General features: G+C 51.1%; 1 protein-coding gene and 1 long non-coding RNA gene across 2 annotated transcripts in view; one reads left to right on the forward strand and one right to left on the reverse strand.

Annotated features, from left to right (window-relative positions):
* The window catches only part of LOC147035446 (uncharacterized), a 50408-nt gene that overhangs the window by 7884 nt on the left and 20875 nt on the right, over positions 1-21649 (forward strand). The window lies entirely within an intron of this gene.
* Positions 16451-21591, reverse strand: LOC147035447 (uncharacterized). The gene is given in 3 exon segments (XM_085898804.1): positions 16451-17424; positions 19742-19814; positions 19816-21591. Coding segments are annotated over 3 exon segments (2202 nt in total). The 5' UTR covers positions 21229-21591; the 3' UTR covers positions 16451-16708.

The following is a 21649-nucleotide window of genomic DNA, read 5'->3' on the forward strand; positions in this document are numbered from 1 at the left end:
TCCACGGCGACCTTACGACCTGTAAAATATAGCCAAACAGCGTAGGGCCACCCTGAGGCCACCTCAGTTTCTCTGCGGCCGCCGCACGTTTCTGTCAATTCAGAGGGCGTACGGCTGCCGTATCCTTGCCGTAGAGCAAATGTGACTGAGGCCTAAAGTATCGATCGACACACGAGAGATGCTTTCACGAGGACTTCCACCGACAAACTGAATGAACAAAGCGCGAAGATGCGGCTCGAACAGGTGGGGGAGACACGTGAACAAACATGAACGCCTCGTTGTGTTCGGTTTTTTAAAATGTATTAGGTTTTTAGGGCAAAATTTTCTTGAAAAAATTGTTCGGGTTCCAATTTTTTCAAACAATGGGGCGTTCGGATTCTGGGGGCACCACGGTATATTATAGTTATAGTATATTCAGTTATATATACTGGTATATTTTTATTACAGTAAAAAAAGAACTGGTATATATACCCACTCATTACCGTCCGTCTGGCCGCACGTTCGCCTTAGGCCCCCCCTGCGGTCGCCTTGCGGGCACCTTGCGTCTGCCTTGAAAATTCTATGGCCGCCGCAGCGACGCCCTCAGGTCACGGTGCGACATCAAATCAAAGACCGTACGGCACACCCACGTTTTCGGTCTCCACGATTTCTAAATACGCCGTGCAGCTCCCTGAAAAATAAAAACATTTGTGACTGCTACATTGTGTGACCGTGGAAATACTGCGGCCGCCGTATAATTGCTAGTGGCCGCAGATTTTGGAGACCCACGGCCGCCGTGGCAAATGTGACCTCGGCCTAAGTTGCCCCACTATGTCAAATTCACTCATTGCACTATTCACAGAGAGGCCCTCACCAGCAAGAACCTCGAGCCACAACTCCGCAATGTTCTCCAAACAGCAATTAAAGTGGTGAACTTCATCAAATCCAATCCGGTGAATACCAGACTGTTTGCCACACTCTGCCAGGAATTGGGATCGGAACACGAATCTCTACTATTTCACACAGAGGTCAGATGGCTATCACGGGGGAAAGTTTTAACCAGACTGTTTGAACTGTGTGAGGAGGTTCGCATTTTCCTCTCAGATTGCGGCTCCCCCCTCACTGACCATCTGACCGACCCCACATGGGTTACTGGCCTTGCATATCTGGCAGGCATATTTGATAAACTGAACAGTCTAAACTTGTCTCTCCAAGGCCCAAACACCAATGTCCTCACGCTTTCTGACAAGGTTACAGCGTTTACTAAGAAGCTTGAGCAGTGGGCAGCGCGAGTCAAAGAAGGCAGTGTGGAAATGTTCCCTGAGCTCGAGGACTTCATGGACAAATTTGACATAAGCATCCAAACAATAAAAGGACTTATTGCTACTCACCTCAGAAGCCTACTTGGCCACTTCAATAGGTACTTCCCAAAAGACGACACCCCAGAGAGAAACGACTGGATACGCCAGCCTTTCATCACCTCATTTGCCCGACACCTGTCATCGGAGCTTGAGGATACGCTCTTGGACCTCTCCTCTGACCGCACATTAAAGACTGCTTTTGCCTCATCCATACTGGAGGAATTCTGGCTGTCAGTGGCCGCAGAATACCCAGGACTATCAAAGGCTGCAATTGATATACTTATTCCATTTGGATCTACATACCTTTGTGAGAAGACCTTTTCCTCACTGACATTTATCAAGAACAAATACAGATCACGGCTCATTAGAGTTGAGGATGATCTTCGTGTTGCAGTCTCCAGCTTATAACCAACAATACAGCTGCTTTGTTCAAAGAAACAGGCCCAGCCATCCCACTAAAATGAGTAAGTGAATACTATCTGACAATACAAGTCTGTGCCTTCACAGATGTAACTGTTAAAAAAAAGAATTATTGTGTTCAAGTATTGTGAGTCAGTATTATCTGAATTATTGTGTTCAATTATCGTGAGTCAGTATTATCTGAATTATTGCGTTCAATTATTTTAAGTATTATATGAATGATTGTGTTCAATTATTGTGAGTCAGTATTATCTGAATTATTGTGTTCAATGTGGAAAAAAAATGAAACTGAAAACCCATTGAGAATCTTTGTTATAAAGGGGAAAATGCAAAATGAGATGAATGATAATAGGCTACAAGCCTACAACAGGTATAACTGTTATAAGAACTGTGAATGAACTGAGAATAATAAGCCTGTAGGGACACTGAAAGGTATTTTCACTGTGCTTAAAGCTGTTTTGCAGGCCCAGCTGTATGAGAATGAATGATAATAGCCTATTGCCATCAGTTTGTAAAGCAGTGCTGTTGCCTCCTTCACAATGAGTTGTGCTGTCGGATCTTGAATAGAATTTAAAACTGTACTTAAAGCCAAATTGATTTAGTTTTTTGTTTTGTTTTGTTTTTTGTATATTTTTGGTCAGTAATGCAAGGTTTGTGTACGTCTGGTAGCTGTCATGTGTGATAGTAACCTCTGTCTGGAGCAGAGGGTCGCTCAATCTTCCAGTCTGTGTCCCGTGCATAAATAGGCTACATACCGCTCTTTGCAATTACAGAAGCCTTTTTTTTTGTATACCTTGGTCGAGGCTCGTATGAGAGCTAACACACAACTCACAGCAAGGGGGCATGAGACAAGAGGGGTGGGAGTGGAAGGGACAAAACAGTGGGGAACAGACACATTTGGTGAACTGTGGAAGGAGAGGGATGGGGATGGGACGGGGAACATGGCGAAGACAAGATGGACATTACAGGGACTTTCAGGAAGGAAAGCAGGGGAATTGAAGGAAGTGGGCTTGGGTGGATTATCGGGGGTAGAAAAGATCGAGGATTTGGATGGGGGAAGATAAGAGGTGGTGGTGAACAGCTGTTTTGAAAGCCTGGAGGGAAGAATGGGAAAGAATAGAGTGAGGAAGTTTATTCCAAAGGCGGGAAAAAAAGAGGAATGAAAGAGTGAAGATGAGCAGTGATTCGTGATTTTGGTAGTTTTACCAGAAGGGGGTTGTTGGCGGACCTTGAGCGCCCTGTGGAAATGTGGTGGGGACAAATCGCAGAGAGAGCAGGGGGGGCAAGGCTGGAGAGGAGTCGGTAGGGTTGAATGTGCCTTTTTTATGAATGTGGCTGGCTGTTTTTACTGTGTTATACATCAGAGTGTAAATAATTAATTTGTGATGCCAGTTTAGTTTAGTTTAGTTCTGTTTAGTTTTAACAGCTGGCAGTACCGAGGCGTTGACCAATGTGCTCCAGGCACTGTGGATTTTTTATGCGCTCCATGACGTCACTGCAGTGTGTTTCAAGTGCGAGTCGGGAGGGGGGTCGCGAACCCCAACTTAAATTTTTTGGGGGGGGGGGTCGCGGCTCCAAAAGGTTGAAAACCACTGCTCTATCGGACCGAACTAGCCAATAGATAGACCACGTGGGGTAGGGTCGATTGCCAATTTCAATTTACCTAAATACCCACGTGATCCAAACTACCGGGGAAATTCACCCTCGGCCGACTTTGTCCGAATCAAGTAGCTATCGCCGACTCGGATCCGGCGTAACCGAGTGGAATTACCAAAGTCGTGCCGGACCAAATGAACAATTTAGCAACCCGAACGGCCGTATTAATCCTCACACACGCGTCATGTCAAAACAATGAAAGAAACACAAAACGAGCTGATACATTTAACAAGAGGGGATATTTATTCACAATAATGGGGGACGAGGGGAGCACGCAAGAGTCAGGGTTAAACCGAATATCAAGCAAGGCAAATAATATACAGGCAAAAGCACTTAACAGTTCACTACTTATCAGATGGGCCCACAGACACACACACACACACCCAAAAGAAGTGGTGGCTAACGCTTTTATTAGGACCTTCAGCCCGGAGGATAGTCGAGCTGAAGATCAGGGTCTATCTGGGACCTGTCCGCCTCATGCAGTCTTCAGGCTGACTCGGTCCGGTGAGAGGCGAGCCGAACCCAGCCTCCCTGACTCCGCTCGGCGCCCGTCCTGGCCACCAAACCTCGACTCCGTTCCCTCCGGAGACGGCACGCAACCCTTCTGGCTCTGGCGGTAGATGGTCTTTCACTAGCTCGATCTTTCAGGAGGAGGAGGAGGAGGAGGAGGAGGAGGAGGAAGACGTTCCAGACGACAGTGACAAGACCAGTCCAGGCCTTCTGAGACGAGCCCTCCCGCAACACGAGCGCTCCAACACGATGAACGCTCCAGAAAGGTGAGCGCTCCTTCCTCGCTTCTCACTGGCTGGCTCCTCTCTCGCTTGCTCCCTCCTTCGCCTCTCCTCTTTGGCTTCCTTCCTTTTATTTTATGCGCTCCGGCACGCTCGACCCTCCCCCTCCCCGGCGCGCAGGGAAAATCCCGGGTTGGGGGATTGTCGTTCTTCTCTGCAGCATTGTTCTAACGGTCATTCTTGCTTATGCTGCTGGAATCTCAGGGCGGGAGGGTTGTTCTTCTTCTCTGCAGCATTGATCAAACCGTCATTCTTGTTTACGCTACTAGAATCTCGGGGCGGGAGCGTTGTTCTTCTTCTCTTGCAGAATCCCGATAAAACTCCCAACTATTAAAATACATGTAAATCACAGCGCATTTGCATTGATTCACCCACGAGATAAGGGAAGGAAGCTATCTATAAAAACACATACTTACCGAAATAACTGCACTACAAGACCCGAATGTTGAGTGTGATCATGGCTTCCAAATTCGCAACAATACCTCCCCATCTTCTTATTGTTAAACAGTTTGTATTCCCTTACTTGCTATGTAAAATCCTGTTATTTGAGTTTTCATTACATTAACTATGGCGAGACTGTTATTGATTTTAGCCTTATTAAATTCTTTCATTTATTGTTTGCTAACAGTGCTTCAACATATCTCATTATCAATACCAAGTGGATAATATTCTTCCTTACGAGAATGATTCAATTCTTTCCGGTATTGTCGGCTTATTCTAAATGATCAATTATACCCTAAATCATTCATATTGTTGCGAATTCGCGCCCGCTGGCGTGCGAGCGGCCACGTAACTCGAATTGCGGCACGTCGCCCAACGGACGGACAATTCTGTCGTGACCCTCTCGGACTAATGCCGGGAACTAGTCACGGGTGGGCCTTTCGGCCTCACCACGATCGTGCCAATCGGCCCCCCGCGTGGGATAGGGTTGTTCGCCAAATTCTACCTACCTAAGTACCCACACGGAGGGTAGACCGGGCGATCGCACCTCGCCGCAGGTCGACTCCGGACTCGGGCCACTTTAAGCGACCCGTTCCGTACTATCGGGATAACCGAGCAGTGTTATCGTCAACCTCGACGGTTCCGATTAATTATCGGGCGTATTTAGCCCACTACCAACCCTTTACGTGAAGTAAGATGGAGATTCAATTAAAGAAAAGACAAAGCGAAACGGGAAAAAAGTTCAACATAAGGCACATTTATTCCGCGGCACACGGAAAGCACACATATACAATTACAACAATTATGCACCAAAAGCAATTGCAAAAGAAACACAACAATGCAGATCTACTACCGACTACGCGAGCACACAGCAACACTTACACAGTTTTACTTTACAGACGGCGCCGACAACACATATACTCAAAAGCAAAAGAAAAGGGTCACCCTCAACGACAAGAGGGCAGACGGGGCTGTGGGCGCGAGACCAGGTTGAGCCTACCCGTCTTGTGATGAGCCGCAAATGCCGCGGCGGTGCCCCGACTCCGCGCTCCTCCACGGGTTTCGTTGGCACTGCTTGGAATGGGGTGGGAACGGGGCCCCCTTTCCGCACTATCTCAGCGCAGGGGGAAAAAGGGGGAAATTGTTGATGCTCTGGGGAAAGAGGATAGCTGGCTTGCTTGGGTCCCGCGACGAGCGACTCCACTGCGACCTCGACCGCGCTTCCGGCTTCCCCTCTCTGCAGCTCCCCGACAGACTCCGAACCACGACAGACTGACTCTCCTCCAGACCCGTCTTGACTGCTGCTGCCACACTTCGCCGCCGCCACACCTCTCCAACTCGCCCGAGCCCAAAACTGACTGAATTCGCCCCGCGCTCGGCGCTTTATAGTACGGCAGGAGAACCCATATGCTCGGGGGCGGAGCCACGCTCGCCCATTGTACGGAGGAAAAGTGGGCGTGAACCTCCCCTGATCCTCGAATTTGCATATATCAATTCTACTCCGACGCGCCTGGAGGCGGGGCCAAATCGCCCCGCGCTTGCTGATAGGACGGATCAGAAGTGGGCGTGTATCATTCCTGATCCGACTTTTCCTCAGAAAGGCCGCTTTTTGCACCCGCGGCTCAGCGCGCGTCCTGCACGAGGCCAGAACAGCCTGACGCTCGGCGTTCACAAGTGGTGCGGGAATGGTCGCAGAAGGAGAGGCGAAGGTGGTGGAGGGTTTAAAGTGGCGGTCCCTGGCCACGGTGACGCTTGGAATGGCGGTGATGCGATGGTTGCGGGTTGGTGTGCTGTGAAGGTAAAGGTCGTGGCTGTTGGCATTGTTGTTGTTGTGAAGCGGCGTTGCGGTTGGCGGTTGTTGTGTGATGGCGGTTGAGACGTGGTTGGTTCAAAATAAAGATAGAACAGAAAAACGGCTATCTTAAAAGGTCGCAGCCCGAATGAATCACATTTATTCCCTCTAAACAACGGGTTTGGGGCTAACTACATATGTACTTAAAGAGATATCTCACCTACGGGACCTGAATGGTGGTTTGCGAATTTCCTCAACCACAACACTACCCCCTCCCCTTTTTACAGACTCGTCCCGAGTCGTCAAATTTTCATGTGCCATCATGTGTAGTTCTCCCCTAGTACGTTTTACATACGGATCCCTGAGTGCGACATTCATGGTATTCGTGTCCCCAAAATAAATAACCTGAGGGCTGAGTAACTAACTAAACAAACCCACTCACACGGATGACTAAAATAAAATTGCCGGCGCTAAGACAGACATGCCGGGGGCGCACTCATATGTACAGTACATCTTAACCTTAACTTACAAATGTTACACTAAACCATGGCCCAGGATCAATGGATGCTGCAAAAAGAAAGCAGTTAGCAGGGAGCCAGGCTGCTCGCATGCAGTCTCTGGCTCAAACAATGCAGGTGGCAGGGAACGTGGCCGGCTGCTCACACGCAGTCCAAGGCCTTCCCTTTTGAACTGAACGCAGTGAACCACAATGGTGCATGGGCTGCACAAACGCAGTCTCCTGGTGCGGCTGCCCGCAAGGCAGTCCCTGCAGAACACTGAACGGGCACTGACGCAAGCAACAAAACGGTGCACGGGCTGCACAAATGCAGTCTCCATGCCAGCTCAAGTGGCACACGCAATGAGCACAACGGATGGATGGATGGATGGATGGATGGATGGATGCAAACACGGTGCACGGGCCGCCACTGCAGGCCCGTGTTGTAGCTGCCAACAGTTCAGTTCTTGCAGCTTGCAAACTGTTGCTTTGATCCTGGCGCACATGGAAATGAACAGGGGGGGGGGGCAAAGCAAACTTGAACGGGGCTGGTGAACAGGGCAGTGGGCATGGCATGGCAAAGGTGAGCAGGCAACACAGCCTGCAGAACCAGGCCGCTGCAGGCAAACACAGCCGGCGGACGAACTGGCCGGCACAGGCCTTGAAGCACAGCAGCTGCAGACGATCCGGCCGGCACAGGCCTTGCAGCAACACAGCCAGCAGATGAAGCTGGCCAGCCTTTGCCGTTCAGTGGAGGTTGGTGGAGGGAGTGCGGTGGTGCTGGCCACTCGGTAGGCGGGCTCGGACCTACCCTACGGTCTCCCTCCCAACCTATCGCCTTTGCCTGTCACTGTCCATACCCACTCCCTTAATTTGTAAAACCCAATTTAGCCCCAACTTATTTTTTGGTTGTTTTTATTTTTACTTCCCCACTATAATTCGTCCCCGAACCCCCTTTACTGTCCTTGTTCGGCTAACCTATCCTGTCACCTAGCCTACTTCCAACCCCTACGTTCCCTTCCTGGAGGGGAACAAGGGAGAGCTAGCGTCCTGTGTCGAGGCCCAACGAAGCCTCAGGATGGCCTCCCCAGACTTCAGCGATCTATAACACAAAGTGGGTCCAGCAGCCCACAACGAGAGCGAGGGGATGGATGGTGCGGAGGGGTACACTTCCTAATCTACCCTAACCATTAACCTTTAAACTACCCCGGAGCTTTCAACAAGCGCCTCTCGCTTAAACTATTGGTTCTAAAAACCCAGATTCCCGTCGCCTCTGTTGGTGTCCTTACAATTTCGGGCCTCGCCCGCCAATTTTCTTCCCGTGCCCTCACATGGTCTCATGGCTGGGACGCGTGGCTCCCCTTGGCAGGCACGACCCTCTGCCGATTCCCCTACGATGGCACTACACTGCCTCCGAGCCTACCAGCTCCCTAAACACCGGGGAGTACCCCCCATGGCACCTCCCCTGAAACGCACACGTGGCAGGCTGGCTTCCCGGGCCCCTTTCCGAGGGTCACCCGTGCCCACAACACTGCCCACGCGGCTAATGGCGCCCCGGGCCCCCGCACCAAGCGGACACACCCGTGCCCAATACGCTATCCCAGCCCCCCATGGGCCCTTGGCCTACTACGGCCGACTAGCCTGGTGCCCGGGGTACCCACTCAGCGATACTCACCTTTCGCAGCCACGCTCTCAGCCCGTCAACAGGGCTTCTGCACCCCTCCAAACGGGTTTCGAGCCTACACTCCCACCAACAGCAAAACGACTTCCATTTTTCAATTTGACTAACCCAGCTAACTTACTTTATACTGACTCCGGGGTCCCTTGGGCGGGAGTCACTCCTCCCCCCAATCACTCATCGCACCATGCATTCCCCATTCACTCCATTCACACAGACCCACTGGCCTCACTCACTCAACATGTCCTCACCTCACTACTCTTCAACACACACACCGCTGAACTCTGCCATCCTTCTAACTACATCCCCTAACTAACTCGTGCTCCCACGTCGTCCCTTAAACTACAGCACGTTCCTTTTAACACTACGTAGCTAAGCTACGTCCCCACAACACACTCACAAGTCTGTCCATGTCCTCAAAATCAAAAAAATCATTTCCCATCCTAAATCTGACTTCAATCCCTCCAACTAATCCATTCCATGGGCCCCATGAGGACTTACCCCTGCCCCCATGGAGCCGGTCCAACTAAGCTAACCCTTCCCCCTAACTAGTTTCATCCTGTGCCCAGGCCAAGGGGGTTATCCACCCCTTGCCCGGGAATCCTGTTCACCCGAAAGCGAGGCTTGCCTTTTTTTTCTTGTGCAGCACCAGCGCGGAAACTCACAACCTGTGCACCAGCGCGGAAACTCATAACCTGCGCACCAGCGCGGCACTTTACAGCCGCGCACATGTGGCGTGACATCATGGCAGTTGTTCGCGTCCCTCGTCCGTCCCTCGTCCCTCTTGGACGGTACCATCCGGCAGGGATTCACCCTCCTGCCGGATTCCAACCACACACACACACACGCAGCCATGACGTCACCGTGCGCATAAAAAAAACACAAGCCTCACGTCTCGAGTGGTTCCCCACGCGAACACATGTGCTTTGCCCGTTGGAGCTTGTGGTGTAGTCATGCCCGCGGGGAGGGGCATGATGATGATGCATGATGGGCGTGATGGTTGGAGGAGTGGCCGTGGGGTTCGGCGAGGGATATGAGGTGTGCACGCCGTCTGAGGCGTGGTAGTAATACTGGAGTCGGCCGGCTCGTGAGTGTACCGCGTACGGAATAAAGGAGAGCCGCGGGCACAGTACGCCCTGGCTCGCACTCGTGCAACACAGCCCGGCTCGACTGTTCCTCCGCTTCGTGTCTGCCTGCTAAGCATCTCCCAACCCAGTACAGTACAGTGGCGACGAGGATCGGCGGATCGACGTGTGTAAGGGCGGCAAATGACCCGTGCGGTTCCAGGCTACGGAGCCAAAGGTCTCGCCGGCGCGAACATGGCAAAGGGTCGGTGCATGGCAAACGTACGCGTGCCCGCCTTCGTCGGAATCTACTTCGGCCACGTCGAGTGGGCAACGTTCGTTCATTTGGTTCATTTTCTTGTTCGTTTTGTCGAGGATACGCGTTTCGGCTCGAACGCGGCGTTGGACGTCGCGCAAGCTCTGGAGAATATCCGAGGTCTCGATGGTCGGGACACAGCAGATGGTCTAGGGGTCATCGCGATAGGCCAGGCACGCACGGCCATGCGCACGGTCTGCGGCGCGGGTCGTGGGCGAGCGTGGCAATGCAGTCACTCGGACGGCGGTCTGGGCTCTCGAGGTCGTCTGCGGTGTGTGGGCCGAGGGTCATCGCCCATTGTTACGGTCATAGATGGCGGTGTGCGAGGCGATCCTTCCGTCCCGCGTCGAACCCTGCTTGCGATTGATCCGGAAATGACAAGATCAGTGGCGGGGGGGGAAGTGAGCGAGGCACGGATCGGGTGTCGAGTTGAGTCCACTCGTGCTGGCCGCGCATCGCATTCGGCTGTGCCGTGCAAATTCACGGCAGAGGAGCATCCAGCACGGTTCAGAGATCATTTTATTTCTGGTCTGCGAGCAGCCATTGACATTGTCTGCGAGCAGCCATTGACCGACATCACATTCGACTCGGCGATCGCGACTGTTTCATCTATCGAGCAGACACCGGTGACCGCGCAAGTCCGCGCGATGGCTCAAGTGCCGCAGGGTGCTCGCACGCCTAGCGGTGCGGGACGAGAGCGCGCACCGCAGCACGGTCGCACCGGGAGCGAAGGGGCACCGCAGCACGAGCGCACCGGGAGCGAAGGGGCACCGCAGCACGAGCGCACCGGGAGCGATGGGGCACCGCAGCAGGACCCCAGTGACCTGGAGATCAGCCTGCAGCCGGGGCATGATGATGCCGGCGAGCCGGAGCAGGAGCCGGGCTCGGCGAGCCGGACCCTTTTGGGTCGGAACGGGTTCCGGTTCGTGCCTCCAGATGTGCCAGTGCTCTCTTCGAGACCTTCGTCGAATACCGAGGGCGAGGCGCTGGCGGCGGGGGCCGCGTCGATGCAGCGGGAGCCACCGTTCGTTGCTGCCTGCGGCGATGAGGTGCGCTCCAGGAGCGGCGAGAGCCATATCAGCTTTCGCGATGAGTTCCCGCGCTTCGTTCGCGATGAGTTCCCGCGCTGTGGCAAGGTTCGTGAGGCAATGCGCATCGGTGTGGTTCAGGCAGCTTCAACAGGTGGCGGTGGGCCCGTGGCGTTAAAGGGAGTCGCGAGTCGCAGCATCAAGTCGACAACCAAGAAGCGGACTCGTGATGTGGGTTGTGGGTTGTTGTTCATGGCATATGTGTTTTTCCTTGCTCTAGTGATGCAGTTTAACGTTGTTGAAATAAATGCCAGCAGTTCTCATGTAAAAGTGGATGTGGCGGAGATCAGTCAATGGGAGTTGGATTATGGTCAATGTGATGTGGGGGCGAATAAAGAAGGTTTGTTAGCCTCCAGTTGCTCCAGGCCGCAGGTAATTGCTTTGTCATGTGCTGGGATTTTATCAAAAAAGCGCGCTGTACGGAAAAATGAATTTACGATGCTTCGAATGTTATTCCTATTGATTTATAACGAGCTTATGGTTGAAGTGGGGTTTAAATGGAATTACTACTGTCTAACTGCCGTGTGGGTCTCGGAGATCGACTCGGGGCCGGGACTCGTGCGATGGTCGGCGTTACCCCCACCTCTGCTTTCAGCGAGGTCAGACGTGCCTGGCGCCTGGGGCGTGGCTCTCTGGGTGCGCTCAAGGCGGTTTTGGCCATGCGGTGGAATCTTAACTGATTATGGTGCATGAAGGTTGGGGAGTATTTGTTGCTTCCGGCAAAGGGTGCTGTTCAGCGCCCCCACCAAGGTCGGTTGGGTCTGGCGGTGGCGCCGCGGGTTCCAGACAGCGGGGGTCCGGCCTCGAAAGGTTTATCTGTTTCAGGTCTGCCTGGGGGCGGGTTTGCTGAGTCGTGCTGCTGTGCTTCTCCAGTAGCTCGCTTCCACGCATTATATGATGTGATGTGCTATTATACTTTGTTATTTTCATTTTATTTCCATGATTATTATACGAAATCCTTCGTGTTCTGCATGCTTCTTATAATACTGATCATTTAATAATCATACTTTTAGGAGGGAGGAGTGTGGTGTAGTCATGCCCGCGGGGAGGGGCATGATGATGATGCATGATGGGCGTGATGGTTGGAGGAGTGGCCGTGGGGTTCGGCGAGGGATATGAGGTGTGCACGCCGTCTGAGGCGTGGTAGTAATACTGGAGTCGGCCGGCTCGTGAGTGTACCGCGTACGGAATAAAGGAGAGCCGCGGGCACAGTACGCCCTGGCTCGCACTCGTGCAACACAGCCCGGCTCGACTGTTCCTCCGCTTCGTGTCTGCCTGCTAAGCATCTCCCAACCCAGTACAGTACAGAGCTGAACACACCCGCTCGCGTGGAGAACCCGTCCGGTCCAAATCCGTTTACCTGCCTAAACTTTGTCCGTCCGCGGGATCGGCAAATCCACCGCGTGCGTTTCCGGACCGGGACTTCACTCTCGCAAGCGAGCACGTGGGGGCCTCGTGCGTTGCACAGCACGGACCTCGCGCTCGCTGCTGGGTGAACCCGGCACGGTGCTCGAAACCTCTACAGCCGCTACCCGGCTTTTGTCCCTCACATGTCGCCGTCGTCGCCATTCAACCCACGCACACCTGCGTGTCACGACGCTCATACACCATTCCATTACATTCACACCGGGAGACGCGGCTGCATGCTCACACATGCCGACCGACATCTCCCTCACATACCGCGACCTCACACATACGGTCTCCCTTGCACTCGGCCGTTCACTCACGCATGCCACCTCCCTCGCACACGTGGCTCCACTCACTCGCGGCGTCTCATCCACACACGGCGTGCTGGTGAGCACGCCCTTCTGCACACTTACCACCCCATCACTCACACAAGGGGTCGCTTCTACACACGGGGACGCACTCACACCTTGCACCACACACACCGGGACAACCACACTTGGGATTCGTGTCCCCACAAGGGTCTCCGGGGCCTCTATACCCCCCAAGCTCTCCGTGCACCAGTTCGCAGCACTCCTCCCCTCGAACTCGCAAAGCACGACCGAACCCACCTGGTCGTGATTCGCCTCAAGGGGGAATACTCCCTCCCCTCGTTCCTGGAGGAGGCTATCCAACTGCTCGCACCGGGTCCCTTCACGCTCCGCAAGCTTACCCTCATCGTCCTCCACTACCTCCGTGTGTGTGTGCGCGTCTTTAACCCCGTCTTCATCGTGTATTGTTCCCTCTATCGTTCCCATCTCCCGTGTCTCTGCCGACTCTGTCATCTCTTCACCCTTTCCCTCCCTTGTCTCAACTATTATTTCCGTCTCTTCCCTTGTTATCTCCCTCGTGCACGTCTCCGTCACCCCAATTAGTTTTTCCCTCTCGGTCACCGTCACTGTGGCTTTCTCCGTCACCTTCACACTTCTCGCCCAACACGTCCCCCGAATTACTTTGTCACCCGCCTCCACCGCGGGCCCGACAGCCGTTGCACTCCCTCCCAGCTCGTTCGCTCCCACACGTGGAGTGGCCATTTTGAGCTCCGCTGCCATTGCCTTCATGCCCGCCTGCTGGCTTCGGCCCATGTTCTGCGTCTCACCCCGCAGTTCTTTCATTTCTTCCTTCATTTTGAGTGCGTTTGTTTCCATCTTCGCCTTCACTTCGTTCATTTGCTTGTTCATGCCTTTTATTTCGTTTGTGTTTGTATCCATCTTTTCGTTCATGCCTTTTATTTCGTTTGTGTTTGTATCCATTTTCCTCATCAACGCCTCAAACATTTCCATCGTCCGATCCGTGGGCGAATTCGCACGTGGGGGCCGTTCGTCCGCCACCCCAGCCACTGCGCCCATTTCGAACTCTGGGTTCAGTTGGGGGAGTTCGTACTGTACAACCAACATTTCCTGCGCGGGGATTTCATCCTGTGCCATGGATTCTACACATTCTAAATCCATTTCTAATACCCCCGGCTCCCGCTCGCCTTGAAACGCCATCTTATTTCTCGTAAAGGGTTAATTTGAATCGCTCGTAATTTGGAGGGGATCGGGGGTCGCTCCTCTCACCCCTGGACCGATTCCCGTGAATTTAGCTGTAGATAGGAGAGCCCGTTTTCCCGCTCTCCGACACCAGTGCCGCGAGGAGGGGGATGAGTTTGTGTCCCACGACCTGACACCAGTGTTGCGAATTCGCGCCCGCCGGCGTGCGAGCGGCCACGTAACTCGAATCGTGGCACGTCGCCCACCGGACGGACAATTCTGTCGTGACCCTCTCAGACTAACGCCGGGAACTAGTCACGGGTGGGCCTTTCGGCCTCACCACGATCGTGCCAATCGACCCCCGCGTGGGTTGGGTTGTTCGCCAAATTCGACCTACCTAAGTACCCACACGGAGGGTAGACCGGGCGATCGCACCTCGCCGCAGGTCGACTCCGGACTTGGGCCACTTTAAGCGACCGTTTCGTACTATCGGGATAACCGAGCAGTGTTATCGTCAACCTCGACGGTTCCGATTAATTATCGGGCGTATTTAGCCCACTACCAACCCTTTACGTGAGGTAAGATGGAGATTCAATTAAAGAAAAGACGAAGCGAAACGGGAAAAACAGTTCAACATAATGCACATTTATTCCGCGGCACACGGAAAGCACACGTATACAATTACAACAATTATGCACCAAAAGCAATTGCAAAAGAAACACAACAATGCAGATCTACTACCGACTACGCGAGCACACGGCAACACTTACACAGTTTTACTTTACAGATGGCGCCGACAACACATATACTCAAAAGCAAAAGAAAAGGGCCACCCTCAACGACAAGGGGGCAGACGGGGCTGTGGGCGCGAGACCGGGTGGAGCCTACCCGTCTTGTGATGAGCCGCAAATGCCGCGACGGCGCCCCGACTCCGCTCTCCTCCGCGGGTTTCGTTGGCACTGCCTGGAATGGGGTGGGAATGGGGCCCCCTTTCCGCACTATCTCAGGGCGGGGGGAAAAAGGGGAGAATTGTTGATGCTCTGGGGAAAGAGGAGAGGTGGCTTGCTTGGGTCCCGCGACGAGCGACTCCACTGCGACCTCGATTGCGCTCCCGGCTTCCCCCCTCTGCAGCTCCCCGACAGACTCCGAACCCCGACAGACTGACTCTCCTCCAGACCCGTCTTGACTGCTGCTGCCACACTCTGCCGCTGCCACACTTCGTTGCCGCCACACCTCTCCAACTCGCCCGAGCCCAAAACTGACTGAATTCACCCCGCGCTCGGCGCTTTATAGTATGGCAGGAGAACCCATATGCAAATTTCCGGATCAGGATGAGCTCGGGGGCGGAGCCACGCTCGCCCATTGGACGGAGGAAAAGTGGGCGTGAACCTCCCCTAATCCTCGAATTTGCATATATCGATTCTACTCCGACATGCCTGGAGGCGGGGCCAAATCTCCCCGCGCTTGCCGATAGGACGGATCAGAAGTGGGCGTGTATCATTCCTGATCCGACTTTTCCTCAGAAAGGCCGCTTTTTGCACTCGCGGCTCAGCGCGTGTCCCGCACGAGGCCAGGACAGCCTGACGCTCGGCGTTCACAAGTGGTGCGGGAATGGCCGCAGAAGGAGAGGCGAAGGTGGTGGAGGGTTTAAAGTGGCGGTTCCTTGCCACGGTGATGCTTGGAATGGCGGTGATGTGATGGTTGCGGGATGGTGTGCTGTGAAGGTAAAGGTCGTGGCTGTTGGCGTTGTTGTTGTTGTGAAGCGGCGTTGCGGTTGGTGGTTGTTGTGTGATGGCGGTTGAGACGTGGTTGGTTCAAAATAAAGATAGAACAGAAAAACGGCTATCTTAAAGGGTTGCAGCCCGAATGAATCACATTTACTCCCTCTAAACAACGGGTTTGGGGCTAACTACACATCTACTTACAGAGATATCTCACCTACGGGACCTGAATGGTGGTTTGCGAATTTCCTCAACCACACCAATATCATATCCCTAAGGTTCTATTCTCATAAAAACTATATTCCCTTTATAAAATTTAATTGCAATTGGAACTGAGAATTCTGTATGATCCGGATAGTCCATTTGCCATTTTGAGAAGCTATGAATTGTCAAAGGTACAAGGTTTTTTTGGTTGATTTGTGATCCCAATGGGTCCCTGAAGTATTCCAGCTGGGTTGTCCTCAGGACAACTTTGGGCGAACTTTTTTTATATGCAAATTAGGTCCGCCATTACTGAAAAATCGATTTTGTTGAATATATCCGCAACTTTGCATGATAATGTCACAGAAATGGTGTCTATACCCATGTTTTCATGGTCAAGGATTAAGATAAAGGTATTAACAAAGTTACCACATCCAAATATTTTGTCTTTATGCAAATTAGTTGCCGCCATTACCGAAAAATCGACTTTGTTGAATATCTCTGCAACTTTACATGATAATGTCACAGAAATGGTGTCTATATCTATGTTTTCATGGTCAAAAATTAAGATAAAGGCATTAAAAATGTTACCCTATCCATATACTTAAAGCTGTACACCATGTTGGAGGATCATGACATTTATTACAATGGCAAAGTAACAATCGAATCACAACAAAAACGGAAATCATGGAATTGTTAATGCAGTAATAATGTTGCACAGCATATTTATTCCAAACTAATGTTGCATTTGCAAACTAATCCATAAATTATCCTCCAAACTCCTCAACACTAATCATCTTCATCATCATCATCATCATCATTCTCCGCATCATCCTGTACATTATCCTCCACATCATTCCTTGCTGTAAAAGGGTTGAAACAGCCTTCACCACCAGCGCACACGCAATAGGCCATACATGACATGGTATGTCTGTGGCAGCTGCATCGCTCGGTACTGCATGCCTTGCCCTCTGCTTTACATCCACAGCTTATGACATCGATGAGCCCTTGTGGAGCCGGAGGACCTATGTCAACGACAGGTGATGGAATACCATTATTTAATTCCCATCCAAATTGTGTGATGTCCACACAAGGAGGAGCCTGCTGATCAGCAGCCTTCCACAACATCATCTGAAGGTGTGCTCGGCGAACATGAAGAAGCAGATTCACTTCTGTTGGAGGCAATGCCATGATCTGCATTGGCTTCCCCTTCTTCCGGGAGTATAGCTGATAGCGTGCCATACTCATCGAAGTACCTGGCGGTTGACCATATAAGGCCGTGAAGAACTGTTGGCCTGTGTTCATTAGATCCTCGTGTGTGGCATCTTCCTCGCCCAGGACCTCAAACAGCCCTGGGAAGTCACCTTCCTTCAAAACATTCAGAGCGCTGATCTTCCCCTTGTTGAATGGGTAGGAAACTGTGTCGCAGCCACTCAGTGCATGCATTCCAGGTAACTGGAGACACTTCTGGCCCAGAAGCATACAGCTCGTGTTGATGTCAATCACTGCCCCATTCCAGCGTTCCATCTGGATACTGCAAACATTGTGCAGCTGCATCGCCCACACCCAGCACATCAAAAGCACAAATACATCGGTGTCATCGCTCAGGATTCGAATCACCACCATACCAGATTCGGCAGCTTGTAGCAGTTATGAGATCATTGCGATATCTGCCTCATCATGTGCAAAGCCACCATCTCTACTCTCGATTGATATATCAGCACCCATGTTGAATGAGGACAGCACCCGTGAGAGTTCCCGCTTGTTGTGCTTGTTCTAAAGAATGGCATCACGATTAGGAAGTGGACTGCTGATGATCAAGTTATAGTCTGTTGAACCCTCGCCACCATGTCGCTTCCTCTCGTGGTCTTTTGCTGAGATATCATTATACCTGTCAAATACCAAAATCTTCTCGGTACCATCAGGATAACATGAGAGACGACTCTTGATACTCTCAATGACAATGGAGGCATCCCCTCCATGTGGCCATATGATGTGGTGAAGCAGCTGCTGTGCATCTACAATCACGATGTCTGGAGCTGGAGCATCGAGTTGTTTCACACCCAAACGATTGGCAAGAACAGATTTGTTGCCCTTGCGGAAGCAGCCATACTCATTGATGATTGAGGGCGGGAATGCACGCAGTTCATATTGAAAAATGGGTGCTAGCTTTAGCTGTCGTTGTTGTCCGACCATCAGAAGGCGGATGAAGATGGCCTCCATGTCAAAGGCAGTCTTACTGCCAATCTTCATGCCTCGTTTGAGTTGTTCCATCGTCTTGACCTGGCTGGAAATCTTGCCATGGAAGCTGGATGGCAGAGAGTTGTGGAATGACATGACCATCTTTTCTCCAATTACTACTGCATCTGCAACATTGACTTCCTTGGGAGTGACTTGGCCATTGACAATGTTGTAGAGGACATCACTCTCCACTGCCGATGGGTGGGAATGTTTCACTAATTCTGCAGCAATAAGGTTCCTGTCATCAACATCAAGCTTTCGCCGCTTCATACCCTCCTCTTTGCGTTTGGTCTGCAGTGATGCAATGGGTATTTTCTCAGAATACATGTGTTCCATGGCATCAGAGAGGTAGACTGAGATTAGAAATGAATCGATCCATTCTGTAACCAGCTCAGGTGAGAGCGTCATACCCTTCAATCCACCCTTTCCAGTCCTGATAGGTGTCTGCTCACCAAATTGGTCACCTGTAAATATATATTTATACAACAGTTCGATCAATTAATTATATAACGAAGAAGACAATATAAGGAATGAATCGGCATGTGTTTAAAATGAACAACCCACTTGATACTGAGTTCCAGTAGCCCTCGCTGTGACGACAGACATGTGCTCCCGCGATGAGGTCAGTCTTGGCTGCTTCTGGCAGTAGGTGTCTCATTTCTAGTAAGTGCCACGAGATATAGCGAGCATCGTGAACGTGACCTGCACTAAAGAAGTAGGGCAACATCCTCTCCAAGCACAGTTGGTGGAAGAGCCAGTTTCCCTCTCTCTCTGCAAGCAGGAACTGATGAGCCAAGAGCGTCGGTTTCACCAGATTATCCACCCAGTGTCTGCCCGTAGGATTCTGCCTTGCATCTTCCATGTATGACACGATTTCCTCAAAGCTTTTTTCGCCACCTTGTAGACAGTTCTGCAGCAGTGCCACTGACACCATGCGAAATGCTCTCATGGCTCTCACCCATGCCTTCCCGTTCATAATCCCCGTCATACCTCCGAATTCTGCTCCAACCAGAACATCCAGACCCGATCCCTTCATCAGCATTCCGATGCATCCAAAGAAGGACATGATAATGTGCATCGCACCTGGACGAACGATAACATCCTCAAACCTTGTCGGATCCCACCACTTTACCTGCTGCGCAACCATGTACAGCTGCATATCGATGGACAGATTTGCAAAGCTCATTCCCAGTTCACTTAGTGATTTCTTCATGTATAGTAGTGATGTGAGTACTGTATCAGGATGGGATGGTGGGGCATCTATGAGAGGACCAAACAGGTACACTGTAGCAGCCTTGGAAGAAGATGGAACTTCCTGCCTGGCAAGTTGATTGTTGAATCCGTACCACTCCATGCTCTCGTCGGATCTTAGCGAGTTCAGCCACTGTGTGTCCTTCAGCTGAGCAGCATTGAGACTCTGTTCTCTGGCACAAACATCAGCATATGAGACTCCTGATGTCATTGGAATCATTAGAGGGTTGACCTTCTTCGGTCCCATGTAGTGCTGCAGTGGGATCGATCGACTGGTGCTGATGTTGAGAGAACGTGCAGCTGTTTTGAGCAGGGGCGGGATGACAAGACTCATGACTCCAGGTTGAACACTACCTATCTGTATGATTCCAGCGGGATGTTGCTGAAACTCGTGAGCCATGACATATGTGGGTGGCTCGGCGTCCATTCGGGGTTGACACTAGAAGATCAAGATTGTCAAACCAACCAAAGATTGGTCCAACATTTCGCATCAAACCCATGGCCTGGTGTATCATGCTGCTTTTGTCACCCAAAAACTTTGCTGCTGATTTTCGGAAGCGAATGACCTCTTCATAGGACACAATGAAGCCGTGGTCATGTAGCAACTTGGTTATCTCCGAACTACCATGCCTGTGGTGTAACTTCACTGCTCGCCCCAGCGTTGTCTGGTTTCTGATGCTGGTGATGTGGCCTTGAACCGCTTGGGTCAGGCTAAGAGACTGCTGGGTCACTTTTCCACTAGAAACCAATTCAGAAATTAGTTTCAACAAAGTTGGGCTTGTCTGTTTGAGCATGTTGTTGTGAGTGAAGTCACCCATATCATAGCCTGCATTGTTGACCTGGACTGCTCGTGCCTCCACCCTGACCTGCCGGACTACAGTGTCCACGCTCTGCTCGTCGACTGATTCGTCCTTAACCAGCTTCAGAGACTTGCCTATAAGATGCCTGAACCCCACAACAGATGCACAACCCTCCATTCGTACTACCACAATATCACTATCTAAATAGCTAGTGAGTTTCGTGAACATCTGTTGGCGAGATAGCAAGCCACTGAGACCACAATACATATCGTGCAACTCAATGGTGGTCCAGGTACTGACATGTTGATTAGCATACATGTCATCCACTACGACCTTCAGAGCATCATCATCGAGCACAATAGAATCAGAAGATAAGTCAGCATACTTGGGAATAACCATGAACTTATTAAAACACTTCTTATGGTATTGTGCTTCAGCGGCTGGTAAATCTGTAAGAGCACCTTTGATGCGGATTTCAACCTTTCTACCCCAATCATCATGCCTCTGCTCACATACATCTAGAAGCACATCTTTGAATGATGTAATGCCAGGATGATCACTGGTTTCACACTGGACTACACGTTCCCACCTGTCGGGGTGCTTGGGATCTTTCGGATGGCACTCAGCACCACAAATGAAACAATGTTTCTTAAAGTCGAATGTTGGAAGTTGCGATCGTCTGATCCTACTTGTCTGCGGCTCACTCTCGGACATGGGAAAACCTTCTTTCCATTTCTTCGCCACGTATTTCGCCACATTGTGTTTAGATGTGTACACGCAGTAGCATGTCTTATGACAGCCTATGGATGCATTGTCTCCTTGTGTGTCCAGGACGGTCTGTAACTGGATACAGACATCATCGTCACCCTGCTCCGTGCTCCTCTGAATCAGAGTGTGGATGCCTTGGATTCTAACTGTGTTGTGTGATCCTTTCTCATGGCAGCCCAGGAGCAGACACATTCCGCTAGCCATCGTTATATCCTGAAGACAGAATTGGATATTATTGATAGTTGCCATATGTACATCAATTAAATAATATCAAATACATATATTATACAAATAAACCTTGATGTGGTAACATTTTTAATGCCTTTATCATAATCCTTGACCATGAAAACATAGGTATAAACACCATTTCTGTGACATTATCATGTACAGTTGCAGAGATATTCAACAAAGTCGATTTTTCGGTAATGGCGGCAACTAATTTGCATAAAGACAAAATATATGAATGTGGTAACTTTTTTAATACCTTTATATTAATCCTTGACCATGAAAACATGGGTATAGACACCATTTCTGTGACATTATCATGCAAAGTTGCGGAGATATTCAACAAAATCGATTTTTCAGTAATGGCGGCCCTAATTTGCATTAAAAAATTGCCCAAAGATGTCCTGAGGACAACCCAGCTGGAATACTTCAGGGACCCCTTAGG

This window comes from Eptatretus burgeri, chromosome 1 (genome assembly GCF_056783735.1).
Source record: "Eptatretus burgeri isolate ZD-2024b chromosome 1, Ebu_testis_v1, whole genome shotgun sequence".
In the NCBI taxonomy this organism is placed as follows: domain Eukaryota; kingdom Metazoa; phylum Chordata; class Myxini; order Myxiniformes; family Myxinidae; genus Eptatretus; species Eptatretus burgeri.